This window comes from Chiloscyllium punctatum, chromosome 45 (genome assembly GCF_047496795.1).
Source record: "Chiloscyllium punctatum isolate Juve2018m chromosome 45, sChiPun1.3, whole genome shotgun sequence".
NCBI classification, from domain to species: domain Eukaryota; kingdom Metazoa; phylum Chordata; class Chondrichthyes; order Orectolobiformes; family Hemiscylliidae; genus Chiloscyllium; species Chiloscyllium punctatum.
Window position 1 is genome coordinate 27,464,983 of NC_092783.1, and position 14,835 is coordinate 27,479,817.

At 44.1% G+C, this 14,835-nt stretch overlaps 1 protein-coding gene across 3 annotated transcripts in view; it reads right to left on the bottom strand.

Annotated features, from left to right (window-relative positions):
* LOC140467249 (DNA damage-regulated autophagy modulator protein 2-like) overlaps positions 1-14,835 on the bottom strand; it is a 149,042-nt gene that overhangs the window by 22,912 nt on the left and 111,295 nt on the right. Inside the window, exons 8-9 of one of the 3 annotated variants that reach the window (XM_072563488.1) lie at positions 9,185-9,260; positions 8,746-8,874 (exon numbers count right to left, since the gene is read on the bottom strand). In XM_072563488.1, coding sequence (XP_072419589.1) covers positions 8,746-8,874; positions 9,185-9,260 — 205 coding nt within the window. Of the gene's footprint in view, positions 1-8,745; positions 8,875-9,184; positions 9,261-13,778; positions 13,911-14,835 lie in introns of those variants that run through there. The other 2 variants (XM_072563489.1, XM_072563490.1) reach the window with 2 other exon arrangements.

The window sequence follows — 14,835 nt, forward strand, 5'->3', positions numbered from 1 at the left end:
CCGGGTCCTAGGGAAGCTCCTATATTTACTGAAAGAGAGGAAAAAGAATTGCAAGATTTAGGGGCTGCAAAAACAGCAGATGGGCATTGGATGTTACCTGATGGAAGGGAAATGTTAAACAAAATGCGAGAGATTATGGCCGTGCTACACCAAGGCAGTCATTAGGGAGTACAAGCAATGTGTGATTTAGTTCTTAGGGAATATGGATGTAAAGGAATATGTACAATTGCTAAACAAATATGTGAGGGATGTATAATATGCAGAAAGATAAATAAGAAAGTCTTGAGAAAACAGACCCCAGGAGGAAGAGACCCAGGATTGAGACCCTTCCAGAGTATACAAGTAGATTATACTGAACTCCCCAGGGTACGAAGACTAAAATATATGCTGGTCATAGTAGATCATCTCTCTGGTTGGGTTGAGGCATACCCCCTAGCTACCGCCACTGCGAGTGGGGTGCCTAAAACAATATTGGAGCACATAATTCCCCGATATGGGCGAGTGAACCGTATAGATTCTGACCAAGGAACTCATTTTACCTCTAAAGTGTTACAGGGATAATGAAAGGGTTGGGAATTTCCTGGGAGTTCCATACTCCATGGCACCCGCCATCATTGGGAAGGGTTGAGAGAATGAACCAAACACTCAAATGACAGCTCTCTAAATTGATAATAGAAACCAGACTCCCTTGGACCAAATGTTTACCTATAGCTCTCTTGCAAGTACAAACAGCCCCAAGGAAAGATTTGGGACTATCCCCCTATGAAATCTTTTTTGGATTACCTTATCTGGGAACGAATGGAGAATTGCCAACCAACCTAACTGCCCCATGGCTGAACACTTTAACTCCCCCTCCCACTCCGCCAAGGACATGCAGGTTCCTTGGCCTCCTCCATTGCCAGACCATGGCAACACCTCATCTTCCGCCTAGGAACCCTCCAACCACAAATTATTGAAGTGAGTGAGCTTTGTTTCTCACAGAGACAAAGAGAAAACAGTTTTGGACTTTCTTCTCGCCATGACACTAAGTGAATCCTCTCTGAAATGCTTCCAATGCAACCTTATCCTTTCTTATATCAAGAGACCAGAACTTTGTCTTTATTCTTTCACAGAATGTGGGTGACTCCGGCAAGGCCAGCTCTAATTACCTTTGAAAGACATTGCTGTGGGTCTGCAGTCACACGGACGCCAGACCAGGTACGGACAGCTGGTTTCCCTCCCTAAAGGACATGAGTGAACCAGATGGGTTTGTGAATCTGTTGATGATAGTTTTCATGGTCACTGTAACTTTCAATTCCACTAGCTGCCATGGTAGATTTGAACTTTGCTCCCAGAGCATTAACCTTTAAATTACTGGTGCATCAGATGTCTCATGTGGCAGGAGATTCCAGTAATCTCCTTAACAACAGATTTCAGCATTTTCCCCAATGAGAGATGTTAGTTTACCACTTACTGTCACCTTCTATTTGATCCGAAAGCTTACGTTTACATACATAAAGCAAAATTCTGCAGGTGCTCAATATCTGTAACTTCTCTCTATAGATGCAATGAGTCCTGATGAGTTTCTCTAGTACTTTCTGATTTTATTACATTTACAGATTCTAGGGAATTTTGGAAGACCACAACCAATGATTTTCTACCTGTGCAGTCATTTCCATTAAGACTACAGGTGCAGGCCATCTTTGCCTGCTTTGAGCACCAGGAGGTTTCCCAGTAAGTTACTGCAATGCATCTCATTTGCATGTGTTAAGATTCAGAGATGTACAGCACGGAAACAGACCCTTCGGTCCAACTCATCCATGCCGACCAGAGGCTACAGATACTCTCACACAGAACCCTGTTCTGTGGAGACAAAAGGAGATTTTGTGTACATTACAACATTTTCAAGAAGAATGCCTTAAGAAGATTGTCAATCCCAGTTTCATTTGAAATAAAAACTGAAAGAACCAGAAATCAGAAACAGAAATAGCAGTTCTGGCACCAGCTATGGAGTTAATGTTTCAGGTCCAGTGATCCTTCCTCAGAACAAAAGTTGAGGAAAGGTCTAATGAATTTTTCCAGCAATTTCTGTCTTTCTGAGGTGCCTGCAGAAACAGTGAATTTTCTAAAATGATCCAGATTCCATAATGTTCCCATCAGATTGGAATTCAGCAAATGAGTCACAATTACTCACTAAAAAGGAGAGAGAAACAGCAAGCTACAGGCTAGTTCACCTGACAAAGGTCTTTGGGGAAAATGGTGTAACCTAATTATAAAGGATGTCAAACACTATAAAACACTGAGAAAAATTATAGTATGTTCAGACAGAATCAATATGGTTTCACAAAAGGAAAATTGTGCTTAAACATTGCGTTTTTATAATGAGACAGACAGGAAACAAAGATAAATAAGGCATTTTCTAATTAACAAGATCATTTAGACTGAGATCAGGAGAGGTTTCCTCACAAAGGATTGTGAATCTTTGGAATTCTCTACCCCAAAGGGGTGCAGATGCTCCATTGCTGAATATATTTAAGGCTGAGACAGATGGAAGTTTTCAATCTCTTAAGGAATTGAGGATCTGGGGAACATCCAAAAGGGGGAGGTGTCGCTGAAGATCAGACATGATGGTACGAATGGTGGAGGGGGCTTAGGGGCTATTTATTTTCGGAGACTGACCAAACCCCAACACCGAACCCTGAGAGATTTTTAAATTAGCAAAAGAATCAAGGGTTATGGAGATTGGGCAGAATAAGGGGAAAGTGAGGCCTGCAGATGCTGGAGACCAGAGTTGAAAAGTGCGGTGCTGGAAAAGCTCAACAGGCCAGACAGCATCCGAGGAGCAGGAGAATCGATGTTTCAGGCATTAGCCCTTCTTGAGGAATGAGGCTGGTGTGCCAAGCGGGCTGAGATAAAAGGTGGGGGGGGGGGGGGCGTTGGGAATACGATAGGTGGAAGGAGGTGAGGGTGAGGGTGATAGGCCGGAAGGGGGTTGGGGCGGAGAGGTCGGGAAGAAGATTGCAGGTCAAGAGGGCGGTGCTGAATCTGAGGGTTGGGACTGAGATAAGGTGGGGGGAGGGGAAATGAGGAAACTGGAGAAATCTACATTCATCCCGTGTGGTTGGAGGGTTCCTAGGCAGAAGAGGAGGTGCTCTTCCTCCAGGTGTCGTGTGGTCAGGGTCTGGCGATGGAGGAGGCCAAGGATCTGCATGTCCTTGGCGGAGTGGGAGGGGGAGTTAAAGTGTTCAGCCAAGGGGCGGTTGGGTTGGTTGGTGTGGATGTCCCAGAGGTGTTCTCTGAAACATTCCGCAAGTAGGCAGCCTTTCTCCCCAATGTATAGGAGGCCACATCAGGTGCAGCGGATGCAGTAAATGATGTGTGTGGGGGTGCAGCTGAATTTGCGACAAATATGGAAGGATTCATTGGGGAGTTGAGGAGTATCAGATCAGCCATGAGGTCACTAAATGCAGAGTAGACTCGATGGGGTGAAATGGCCTATTCTCATGAACTTACAAACCTTGACTGAACCCTTAGAGTGACCCAACCAGAGAGAGTGACCAAACCCAGAGACTGACTGAACCAGGAGAGTGACTGATCCTTGAGAGCGATTGAACCTGGTGACAGATCCCTAATTCAACATAGCCAGATGGCTGCTAAAGAACAGATGAAAGAGTGAAGTTATGATTGACCACTCTTTGTCTATTCTATCAAGAATCACCTTTAGGGAATAAAGATCAGGGTCTCATGGTGACTCACACCATCGTTACAAAATATTCAACAAGTGCTGTGCCTCCAAGTTGTAGTTTGTCTTCCTGATGGGTAAATACTAGGCTTACTCATTGGGCAATGAAAGCTCTTGGTCAAATGGGAAAAATATACTAACAATGTGAGATTATTGGTGACACAGTTGGAAATATGCAATATCTCAGTGCTCAGCTCCATATTAGAGGAGCACAGCTTATCACATGGCAAACTAGACAGGAAATAGAGGTTCCTGGTGTTACCTCATAGGGTCAAAGGTCAGGGAGCCATGTTCAAAAGGTACCCAATGGATAAACATTTTTTTTTGCCAGCCAAGTCGTCATTCCCCTTGTTGGTGAGGGATTTGTAAACTTGCTATTCCCCGTCCACCTGGATCCTTGTAACGGCTATCACTCAATGCAAAAGCAGCAAAATTCCAAATGTAACCATTCCGTCATGTCACCCTTCAGGTTCTCTCCCAGTCTGTATAGGAATGATGGCATGTCCTATTTCCTGGGGATAACTGCAGGAGGCCCTCCCTCCTATCCTGAATAGTTTTGGCCAATGGTGAGCCCAATACCTAGCACTGGGCACACGTACTGCAATGCAGCCAAACCATCCCTGAGGTTTTGAGAACCCTTGATGCAGCCATGCCAGCGCCAGTAACCCTGAAAGTGTAAGCCATCATCTTGCACGCTTCCTCAATCACCTCTTTCATCCTTGCTGTTGTGACCTTTGACCTATCCCATCATGCCTGTGGGAGATTTGTTAGATCCGAAGCAGCCATTTTGTCACATATTAAAAGCCTGGAAACCATTTTGATTCTCATATTAGTGTCTGCTTGCTCAGCTTGTACTTTCCCAGGCTCAGTGAGGTGGTTGGCCTTGCAGCTGTACTAATGCCTGATAAATGAATTCTTTTTCAGCATGGGAAAGCTCTTCTTTTACAAGAACCTATTGTATTTTTTTATTTTTCTTAGAGTGAACAGAACCTCTGACACTCCTGTTTATTTTTTTTCTTTCACCCCCACACTACTGCCTAACTGCGGTAGTGCTTATTTTTTCCCCAGCACCCATGTTGTGCGTGTGCAGGTGTGAGAAGAACCTATTGTATACTGCCACTTGCTTATCAGCTACTAACTAGCATTATCCAGACACTACATGACTGAGGCAAAGTACCTAACTGGCTCATTATTCTGCAATTAACAGTTTGCTAATTGTTAAATGATTGTAACCTATGTAATCACGTAACCCTCTGTATCTCGTCAGAGTGACTTGTGACCATCAGGGTCGACTTGGCTGTCCCCGTGAGCTCATGAACAAACTATGAATAATTCAAGGTTTGTGTGACGCGATTACTTATCTAAATTGGACCGCTATGAGTGAGTCACCCACTGCATAATTCGTTTCATCCCCAACAATGCCTGACAAACTATTGTTGGCCCTTCAGCTTCCCCATGGTGCATTGCAGTTACTGCCCCCATTAGATCCTTCACCTGCATCCATCATCCTCGTCCCTCCATCTAGCCTAGTCATTCCCTCTGCTCTCAGGGCCTTACCACTCACCTCTCCATTAGCTCCTCCGATCTTCCAGCAATCAAACTGAGCTCACAGCCACAGCCCTCCCCTTGGAGCTCAGCAGCCTCCCTCTGTTCCTCCCAAGGCCTCCCTTGACCAGTCATACCCCATACCCTCTCGACTGCTGCCATCTGATTTCAATCAATCATTGATGTACCTCTCCAAAAAGGTCCATACTCACTGCATTGCCCATGATATACCTCAGCTGTAGCAGGTTTTTTAAAAAAATTTAACCTTTTTTTCTAATCAACCCATTTAGAGATGCTATTACACACTTCAGCAGCAGGTGGGACTTGAACCTGGGACCCTCAGTCCAGGGGTAGGGTCATTACCACTGCACCACAAGAGACCCCTCACAGGCTATGAAAGCAGCTGTGAATCTGAAGACTTATGTTTCTCACTCACTGAGTATTTTCTTGTAATGGTAGCCTTAATTCTACGGGGGTTTCCTTTTAACAAGCAAACGTGACATGTAAATGTATGAAAATCAGGTTGCTTGTTGACAGGAAGCTCAAACAATCCCCATTGTTGGGAAGCTGACCTTTGGCATCCTGCTTTAATTAGTGCTTTGCTTGCCTAAGTTTCCACTCCTGGGAACCTCACAAGATTCCACCCACAATATCAGAACTTCTCCTAATAACTTACAGCTAGCTTCAAAATGAAATCAGATGAGAACTTCCACTCCTTTCATTTTCAACATCCACTCCCTCCACCGCTGACGCTCAGTAGCAGCAGTGTGTACCACGCTCCAAAACGCACTGCAGAAATTCACTAAAGATCCCCAGACAGCACCTTCCAAACCCACAACCACTTCCATCTAGAAGGGCAAGGGCAGCAGGTATATGGGAAACCCTGCACAATCCTCTCCAAGCCACTCACCATGCTGACTTGGAAAAATTCCTTCACTTGTCACTGGGTCAAAATCCTGGAATTCCATCCCTAAGGGCATTTGGATTAGACGGGCATGTGGACTACAGCGGTTCAAGAATCCAACCCACCATCTGAGAATTAATTTAGAAATAGTTCCTGTCTGTTAGAAGTCATGATTAGGTCGATCTCTGAATTCAGTTTCTCGATGGGAAAATGGTCTATTTGCATACTCAGGAAGTCTCATTCAATTAAAAGCATATCCTGGTTTCACCCTGACTAATACAAAAGCAGTTCGAAAGATCTTCGGCTCCACACTCATCTCAGCACCATGGTAACACAGCCCCAGAAAAGGTAGCCCTGAGTTTATACAGAGAGATTTTCCACAGAGCCCTGTAATTGGCCTCGCTGTTGTTTCTATGGTAACACTCTTTCCTCTGATTGCTGGTCATGGCTCAACAACACCGTCACAAACACTTACGCTGACACTCAGTACAGAGGAAGGTGGCACTTTCTGAGGTGCTGTGTTCTGAAATGAAACGTTAGACTGAGACCTAATTTGGCTTTTCAGGTGGCTAGGAAAGTTTCCATAGAACCACTGAAGAGCAGAGTCTCCCTATTAGCTTGGTCAGTTGTTTGATTATGTGGCCAGTATTGCTTTCTGGGATCTTGCTTTGCACCAATGAGCCACCGTTTCCTGCATTAGAGTTTTGGGGAGTACTCTAAGGTAGAGAAACGTGCTATAGTAATGCAAATGCGATCTCTCAAGTACAAACCAGGTAGAGACAGCAACCACACAGCAGAGACTGCAAGCGTTTCCTGTGAATTATCACCTGCACCACAGATAGAAACTTTCCCTTCTGTTGGCAGGTTCCTTCTCACTAAGTCTTCATTTTTGCTGCTCCCGGTGAGCGACATTTCAAAACAGAACACAAAATCCATCCAGCCCATGTGGACTTACCCCCCCCTCCCTGACTAAACCCAACTCCCTCCAATTAATCTCCGTCTCCCCCACCCCACACAGCGTCTCCATCTCACTTTACTTCCCATTCTCTGGTTTTTTTCGTCTATCACTCTCGATATCTGGTTTGTCTTCTCACTCACCATGCATAAGTTGATTCCACAGTAGCTCCTGTTTTTGAAAAAGTAAAAGGATTAAGTATAAAAAGAGAAGAATACAGCTCATTTGCTTTGAGATCTCAAGAGTAAGACAGGCAGAGCATGGATAATGAGAGAGAGATTGGGAGTGAGATTGAACAGGTGTGAGATACAAAGAGAGACTATGAGAGAACTATTGATCAAATGAGCAAGACGAGTGCATCAGAGATAAATTGCAAATGAGATTGAATGTCAGAGACTGAGAGCAAGTTTGCAAAACTGCGGTAAAGTTTGTTGAAAGTGACTGCAAATTTAGGGAGAGGTTCATGATCCATCTCGACCTTGAGCAGTGTATTAACCATCAATCTGTATTAAGGTCAGACACCTTGGTTTGTAGTTTGTTCTCTGCACATTGGCAAGTCATAATTTGCATGTTTTAAACATTGGACAGTTCCCAAGAAAAACTGGTTTCCCAGTAACAGCTCATTAATCTTTATCAGCTAAAACGCTAACCTCAACTTCCAGTAAACAGAGCAGTGAGATAGCTAATCTCAGTGAGATAACATATGGGGGGGAAATCAAAGATAAAGAGGAAAGCTTTCTCTACTCTTTCCAACTGGTAATAAAGCTTCCTTTGCACTGTGCCCCTCAAACACTCCCTGTGCAGGAACAGGACAAATTAAAGTTCTCCCTGCTCTTTAAAAGATTTGGGCAGCTTTATTATAGTTTAAAACAGAAAGTAAAAGTTCTCTCAAGAATGTCCCCAACAAACACTCCTAGGACAGAGGCAGCATGGGGGGGTCAGATACAGAGTAAAGCTCCCCCAGCAAACACCGTCGCCAACAAACACTCCCAGGAGAGGGTCAGCATGGGCTTAGATACAGAGTAAAGCTCCCTGTAGACTGTCCCACCTTTATTTACTCTGATCCTTCCCCAAGAACACGTGTCCTAGAAAAACCACCCAAGCCTTCTCCTGCTGAATCAATTAATTTTGTACCACCTGGAAAAGCAATTTTGTGCTATTTTTCTGTGGGTAGAAATGGTAATCAAGTGCATTGGTGAGTTAAATGTCAGCAAGACAGGAGAATTTCATATTGTAGACTGAATTTGAACGTTACACCCAAGGGCTATGTGCTCATCTTAATTCGCAAATTAATTCTGAATACACAATGTGCATCATTAAACCCTCATTATTAGATTATGCAGGCTGATAGAATTCATCCTGGCTGTTGGAATGCGTCTCCCTGGTTATTGACTGGGCCTGCTTGATTGCAGCCAATTGAGATCAGTTTGGGACTGGTGTTTTTAAATGTTATTCCTCTTTCACCCTGTCAATCAGGGTCACACACTCAGAAGCAGCTGCTGACATATCAAAGCTGAGGCTATATACCTAGTCCATAGACCTATCACCATGGGCAATCAAGCAGAGGGTTCCTACAAATTTTTTTACCAAACATCTTGGAATTTGTCTCCTTAAATCTACCTTGGTCTTTGATGTTGTTCCTTAATTCTCGCCAATCAGCATTACTGAGGCCACTGTGTTTCACCCAACAGAGCTCTCTACCGCAAAGCATCATGGTCTGTGGCCTTGTTAGTTGAGACAGCCTGGTACCTTCAGTGGGTGTCACCAAGTTAGAAATATTAGCAAGTCTAATAATTATTACATCTGGTTTATAGTTAATCTGTAAATGGTCTCAAATTAATATCTTAAAAAAATAGATGTACAGATTCATTCAAAACATCAGTCCACCTGTGACATACAAATAGTTTTAGAAAAAAATCAAGTTAAAATATGCCAACTGTTGAGAGGCAGGAGCAGGGCACTGGAGGCTGATTTGAAGAATTAGTTTGTGGTCTCAGTCAGGGCTGTGTCCAAAGTCTCTTAGGTCACAGGCTTCCTGCAAGGAGCGGGCTGTGCTCACCAACATGTGTGTGTCCCGGGAGTCTGTCATACAGAGTGTCACTGTGTAAATCCACTTCAGCGTGTAAGGTGATCTTCTGTTCAAGGTGAGAAAAGAGGAGAGAGGATCAAAAGGGCATAACCATGGAAACATGCAACAGATTTCAAACCAAACAGCTATAAGTTTTATTGTTTTAACCCATTACCAGCCCAGTGGTAGTGCTGCCTACAGAAAAGGCTATGGATTTGATGTAACCAAACTGGCATTGCAGGGTTGGCCAGGGAGAAGCGCTAAATTGTCAGACATGCTGCAATTTGGAATGTGGCATCGCCCCTCCTGACAGGTTAAAAGCCCATGGCACCATTGCAGGAGAATTCCCTACAGTCTCCCACACAACCAATATCCCAAAAAGCACATTAATGGGTCATTCCTGAAGTGAAATGAGAATCAGCACAGAAGGTTAATCCCCTGGATGATGGTAGTGATTGAGTGGAGGAACTGCTGGACTATGAGATTACAGATTGCACTGGAGTACAATTCTGCTGCTGTTGATGGTCCATAGTGCCTGATGGATGCGCAGTGTGGAGTTGCTAGATCAGTTTGCAGTCTGTCCCATTTAGCACGATGACTGTGCCACACAACATGATGGAGGGCATTCTCAACGTGAAGGCAGGACTCGTTCTCTACAAAGACTGTGTGGTGGTCACGCCTACTGATGCAGTCATGAATAGATTAGATTAGATTACTTACAGTGTGGAAACAGGCCCTTCGGCCCAACAAGTCCACACCGCCCCGCCGAAGCGTAACCCACCCATACCCCTACATCTACATCTACCCCTTACCTAACACTACGGGCAATTTAGCATGGCCAATTCACCTGACCTGCACATCTTTGGACTGTGGGAGGAAACCGGAGCACCCGGAGGAAACCCACGCAGACACAGGGAGAACGTGCAAACTCCACACAGTCAGTCGCCTGAGGCGGGAATTGAACCCGGGTCTCAGGCGCTGTGAGGCAGCAGTGCTAACCACTGTGCCACTGCATCTGCAGATAGCAGATTGGTGAGGCGTTTGGGTTCCTTCACTATCTGCCACACACTCAGTCTAGCAGCAATGTCCTTTAGCACTCAGCCACCTCAGTCAGTAATAGTAACGCAGAGTCACTCTTTGTGGTGGACTTTGAAGCCCCGTTAAAGGTAGGCAGCCACCGAAACATGGCCTTCGCTGCTGAAATTCATCTTATTAAATAGAAATGAAGTAACATTTCTGGGGTAGACACTCCTGCACCCCTATCACATGTGAAGCAATTAACATTAAACATTCAATAGGGTAGAATTTGAGGGGGCAGATATCACACAGGGCTGTGGAGCTGGAGGAGGTGACAGAGATACAGAGGGGCTAAACCACGGAGGAGTGATAGATAAAGAGGGTCTAAACCATGGAGGGATTTGAAAAGAAAGAACAGAATTTTAAATTAAGTGGAATGACTGGTGGCGGGGGGAGGGGGGTGGGCGTGGTTAAGGGAAGGATCTTGCTGTAAGTTAACACACAGGTACACATTTTAGATGATTCCAAGTTTATATTGGGGAACACAGGCAGGAGTTGTTGGACTAGTCGCCAACAGTCAAGAAAGGCATGGGTGAGAGATTCAGGAGCAGAGAAGTCAAGTCTTAAAATGAACTGGAGTCAACGTGGTAGTCGGGTTGTGTGGAGAGGCTAATGTGCAATGATAATTATCTCCACTATAAAGTATTGGCTGTTGCCCTTATTATGTCAATATGCTTTTATATAACATTGAGTGCTGTGTTCAGTTCTGGTCTCCCTGTTATAGGCAAGATATTATTAAGTTAGAGAAGGTTCAGAAAAGATTTACAAGGGTGTTGCCTGGGGAATGGAGGATTTGAGTTATGAGAAGAGGCTGGAACTTTTTTTCACTGGAGGTTGAGGGTTGACCTTATGGAGTTTATAAGGTCATGAATGACATAGATAAGGTGAATGGCAGATGTCTTTTCCCTAGGGTGGGGGATTTCAAGACTAGGGGCATATTAATGAGAAAGATTTAAAGAAGACATGGGGGCACTTATTTCTTAAACAGAGGGTGGTTCATGTGTGGAATGAACTTCCAGAGGAAGTGGGTACAGTTCCAACATTTAAAAGACATTTGGATAAGTACATAAACAAGAAATGTTTGGAGGGATACAGGCTAAGTGCAGACAGATGGGACTTGGTTTAGTTTGGGATTATGGTCAGTATAGAAGAGTCTGTTTCCAAGCTGTATGACTTTATGACTGTCACACCTTTAATGTGATGAAACATCCATCAATACCACAGCAGTGTTAGCTAAACAAATATGATATTGAGCCAAATGAGGATACATTTGAAGTGGTAAAAAAACGTCTTCTAAAAGACCTGGCCAGGTGTTAGACTTGATAGTAGGTGAGCACTTTGGTGATAGCGATCACAATTCTGTTATGTTTACTTTAGTAATAGAAAGGGATAGGTGTATACTACTAGGCAAGAGTTACAGCTGAGGGAAAGGCAATTACATTGCGATTAGGCAAGAATTAGGAAGCATAGGATGGGGAAAGAAACTGCAGAAGATGGGCACATTAGAAATGTGGAGCTTATTCAAGGAAAAGCTACTGTGTCCCCCAGATAAGTATGTACCTGTCAGGCAGGGAGGAAGCTGTAGAGCGTGGGAGCTGTGGTTTACAAAGGAAGTGGAATCGCTGGTCAAGAGGAAGGTGGCAGCTTATGTTAGGATGAGATGTGAAGGCTGAGTAAGGGCACTTGAGGGTTACAAGGTAGCCAGGAAAGACAGAAAGAGAGAGCTCAGAAGAGCCAGGAGGAGACATGAGAAGTTGGTGGTGGATAGGATCAGGGTAAACCCTAAGACTTTCTATAGGTATTTAAGGAATAAAAGAATGACGAGAGGAAGATTAGGGCCAATCAAGGATAGTAGTGGGAAGTTGTGTGTGGAGTCAGAGGAGATAGGGGAAGCACTTAATAAATATTTTTCGATTGTATTCACTCTAGAAAACGACAATGTTGTCGAGGAGAATACTGAGATACAGGCTATTAGACTAGGTGGGATTGAGATCCACAAGGAAGAGGTATTAGAAATCCTGCAGAGTGTGAAAATAGATAAGTCCCCTGGGCCGGATGGGATTTATCCTAGGATCCTCTGGGAAGCCAGGGAGGAGATTGTCGAGCCTTTGGCATTGATCTTTAAATCGTCATTGTCTACAGGAATAGTGCCAGAAGACTGGAGGATAGCAAATGTGGTTCCCCTGTTCAAGAAGGGGAGGAGAGACACCCCAGGTAATTATAGACCAGTGAGTCTTACTTCAGTTGTTGGTAAAGTGTTGGAAAAGGTTATAAGAGATAGGATTTATAATCATCTAGAAAAGAATAATTTGATTTGGGATAGTTAGCACGGTTTTGTGAAGGGTAGGTCATGCCTCACAAACCTTAGTGAGTTCTTTGAGAAGGTGACCAAACAGGTAGATGAGAGTAAACCAGTTGATGTGGTGTATATGGATTTCAGCAAGGCGTTCGATAAGGTTCCCCACAGTAGGCTATTGTACAAAATGCAGAGGAATGGGATTGTGGGAGATATAGCAGTTTGGTTCAGTAATTGGCTTGCTGAAAGAAGACAGAGGGTGGTAGTTGATAGGAAATGTTCATCCTGGAGTCCAATTACTAGTGGTGTACTGCAAGGGTCGGTGTTGGGTCCACTGCTGTTCGTCATTTTTATAAACGACCTGGATGAGGGCGTAGAAGGGTGGGTTAGTAAATTTGCAGATGACACTAAGGTCAGCAGAGTTGTGGATAGTGACGAAGGATGTTGTAGGTTACAGAGGGACATAGATAAGCTGCAGAGCTGGGCTGAGAGGTGGCAAATGGAGTTTAATGCAGACAAGTGTGAGGTGATTCAATGGTTGGAGTAACCGGAATGCAAAGTACTGGGCTATGGTAGTGTAGATGAGCAGAGAGATCGCGGTGTCCAGATACACAGATCCTTGAAAGTTGCCACCCAGGCTGACAGGGTTGTTAAGAAGGCATACAGTGTTTTAGCTTTTATTAATAGAGGGATTGAGTTCTGGAACCATGAGGTTATGCTACAGCTGTACAAAACTCTGGTGCGGCCGCACTTGGAGTATTGTGTACAGTTCTGGTCACCGCATTATAAGGATGTGGAAGCTTTGGAAATGGTGCAGAGGAGATTTACTCGGATGTTGCTTGGTATGGAGGGAAGGTCTTACGAGGAAAGGCTGAGGGACTTGAGGCTGTTTTCGTTGGAGAGAAGAAGGTTGAGAGGTGACTTAATAGAGACATATATTCAGAGAGTTAGATAGGGTGGACAAGGAGAGCCTTTTTCCAAGTATGGTGACGGTGAGCACAAGGGGACATAGCTTTAAATTGAGGGGTGATAGATATAGGACAGATGTCAGAGGTAGTTTCTTTATTCAGAGAGTAGTAAGGATATGGAATGCTTTGCCTGCAACTGTAGTAGATTTGCCAACTTTAAGTACATTTAAGTTGTCATTGGACAAGCATATGGACGTACATGGAATAGTGTCGGTTAGATGGGCTTCAGATTGGTATGACAGGTCAGCGCAACATCGAGGGCCGAAGGGCCTGTACTGCGCTGTAGTGTTCTATGTTCTATGTATGTCTTCAGCACGGCTTGATGGTAAGAATAAATCTAGAATGTTCAGAAAGCACTCGGCAGGTCTTGCACCATCTGGAGAGAGAGAGAGAGAGAGAGAGAGAGAGAAATAGGGCTAACAAGTCGAATCTGATAAGACTCTTCCTCAGAATGAAGACTCTATTCCACTATTAAACCATTAACTGTCTTTCTCTCTCCAGGTGCTGCCGGATGTGCTGACTGGAGGAACACCAAGATCTTAGAAGGTTTTAACGTAGGGAGTTGTAGCTGAGGATTTGTAACTAAATAGGAAGAGAATAGCAACTTGGGAAGGGAGGGGATTTGAGTTGACTTGAGCCAAGCTGATTTAGTGACAGGCTTTCTGTGCAATAGAGGTTGAAGTTATGGGAAACAGCAAACATGAGTATTACAGCACCACCACTGGTGGGAAGCCTCAATTACCATGTGATATGTTTACATGGATGTGAGAGGCGCTTGCAAATGTTGATGTTTCTGCAAAGATCACAAGGCTGAATCATGAGGGGGGTGTATGTTAAGCTAGGTATGTAGCTGTATTTTGCTTCTGCAAAAATCGCAAGGCGTCATCATGAGGGTGTATACTAAGAAGTAACTAACTGAAAAGGTAGGTGGTTGACTGGTAGAAACAGATGTATTAACATGACAGTTGTAATTGTCACGCACATAGGGAGTTAGTATGAACAAGATAACTAAATAGGGCATAAAATAAATATATGGGGGGGGGGTGACAGGCTTACAGTAGTGGGAGCAAAAGCAACCAACAGAGTAAAAGGGGAGTACCGAGAAACTCAATTGAACTGTATAAATCGTAATGTAACCTTCTGATCGGGTGCCTACTTGTTAGACACCGTCTTGCAAGAACGTTTCAATAAAATTCACTGCTTCAGAATTTGACTCGGACTGAAATTTATTGATATGTGAGCTTTGTTTCTCTCATGGGGATATTCCCAACAGAAATGTGAATGGTAAATTTTATAAATGG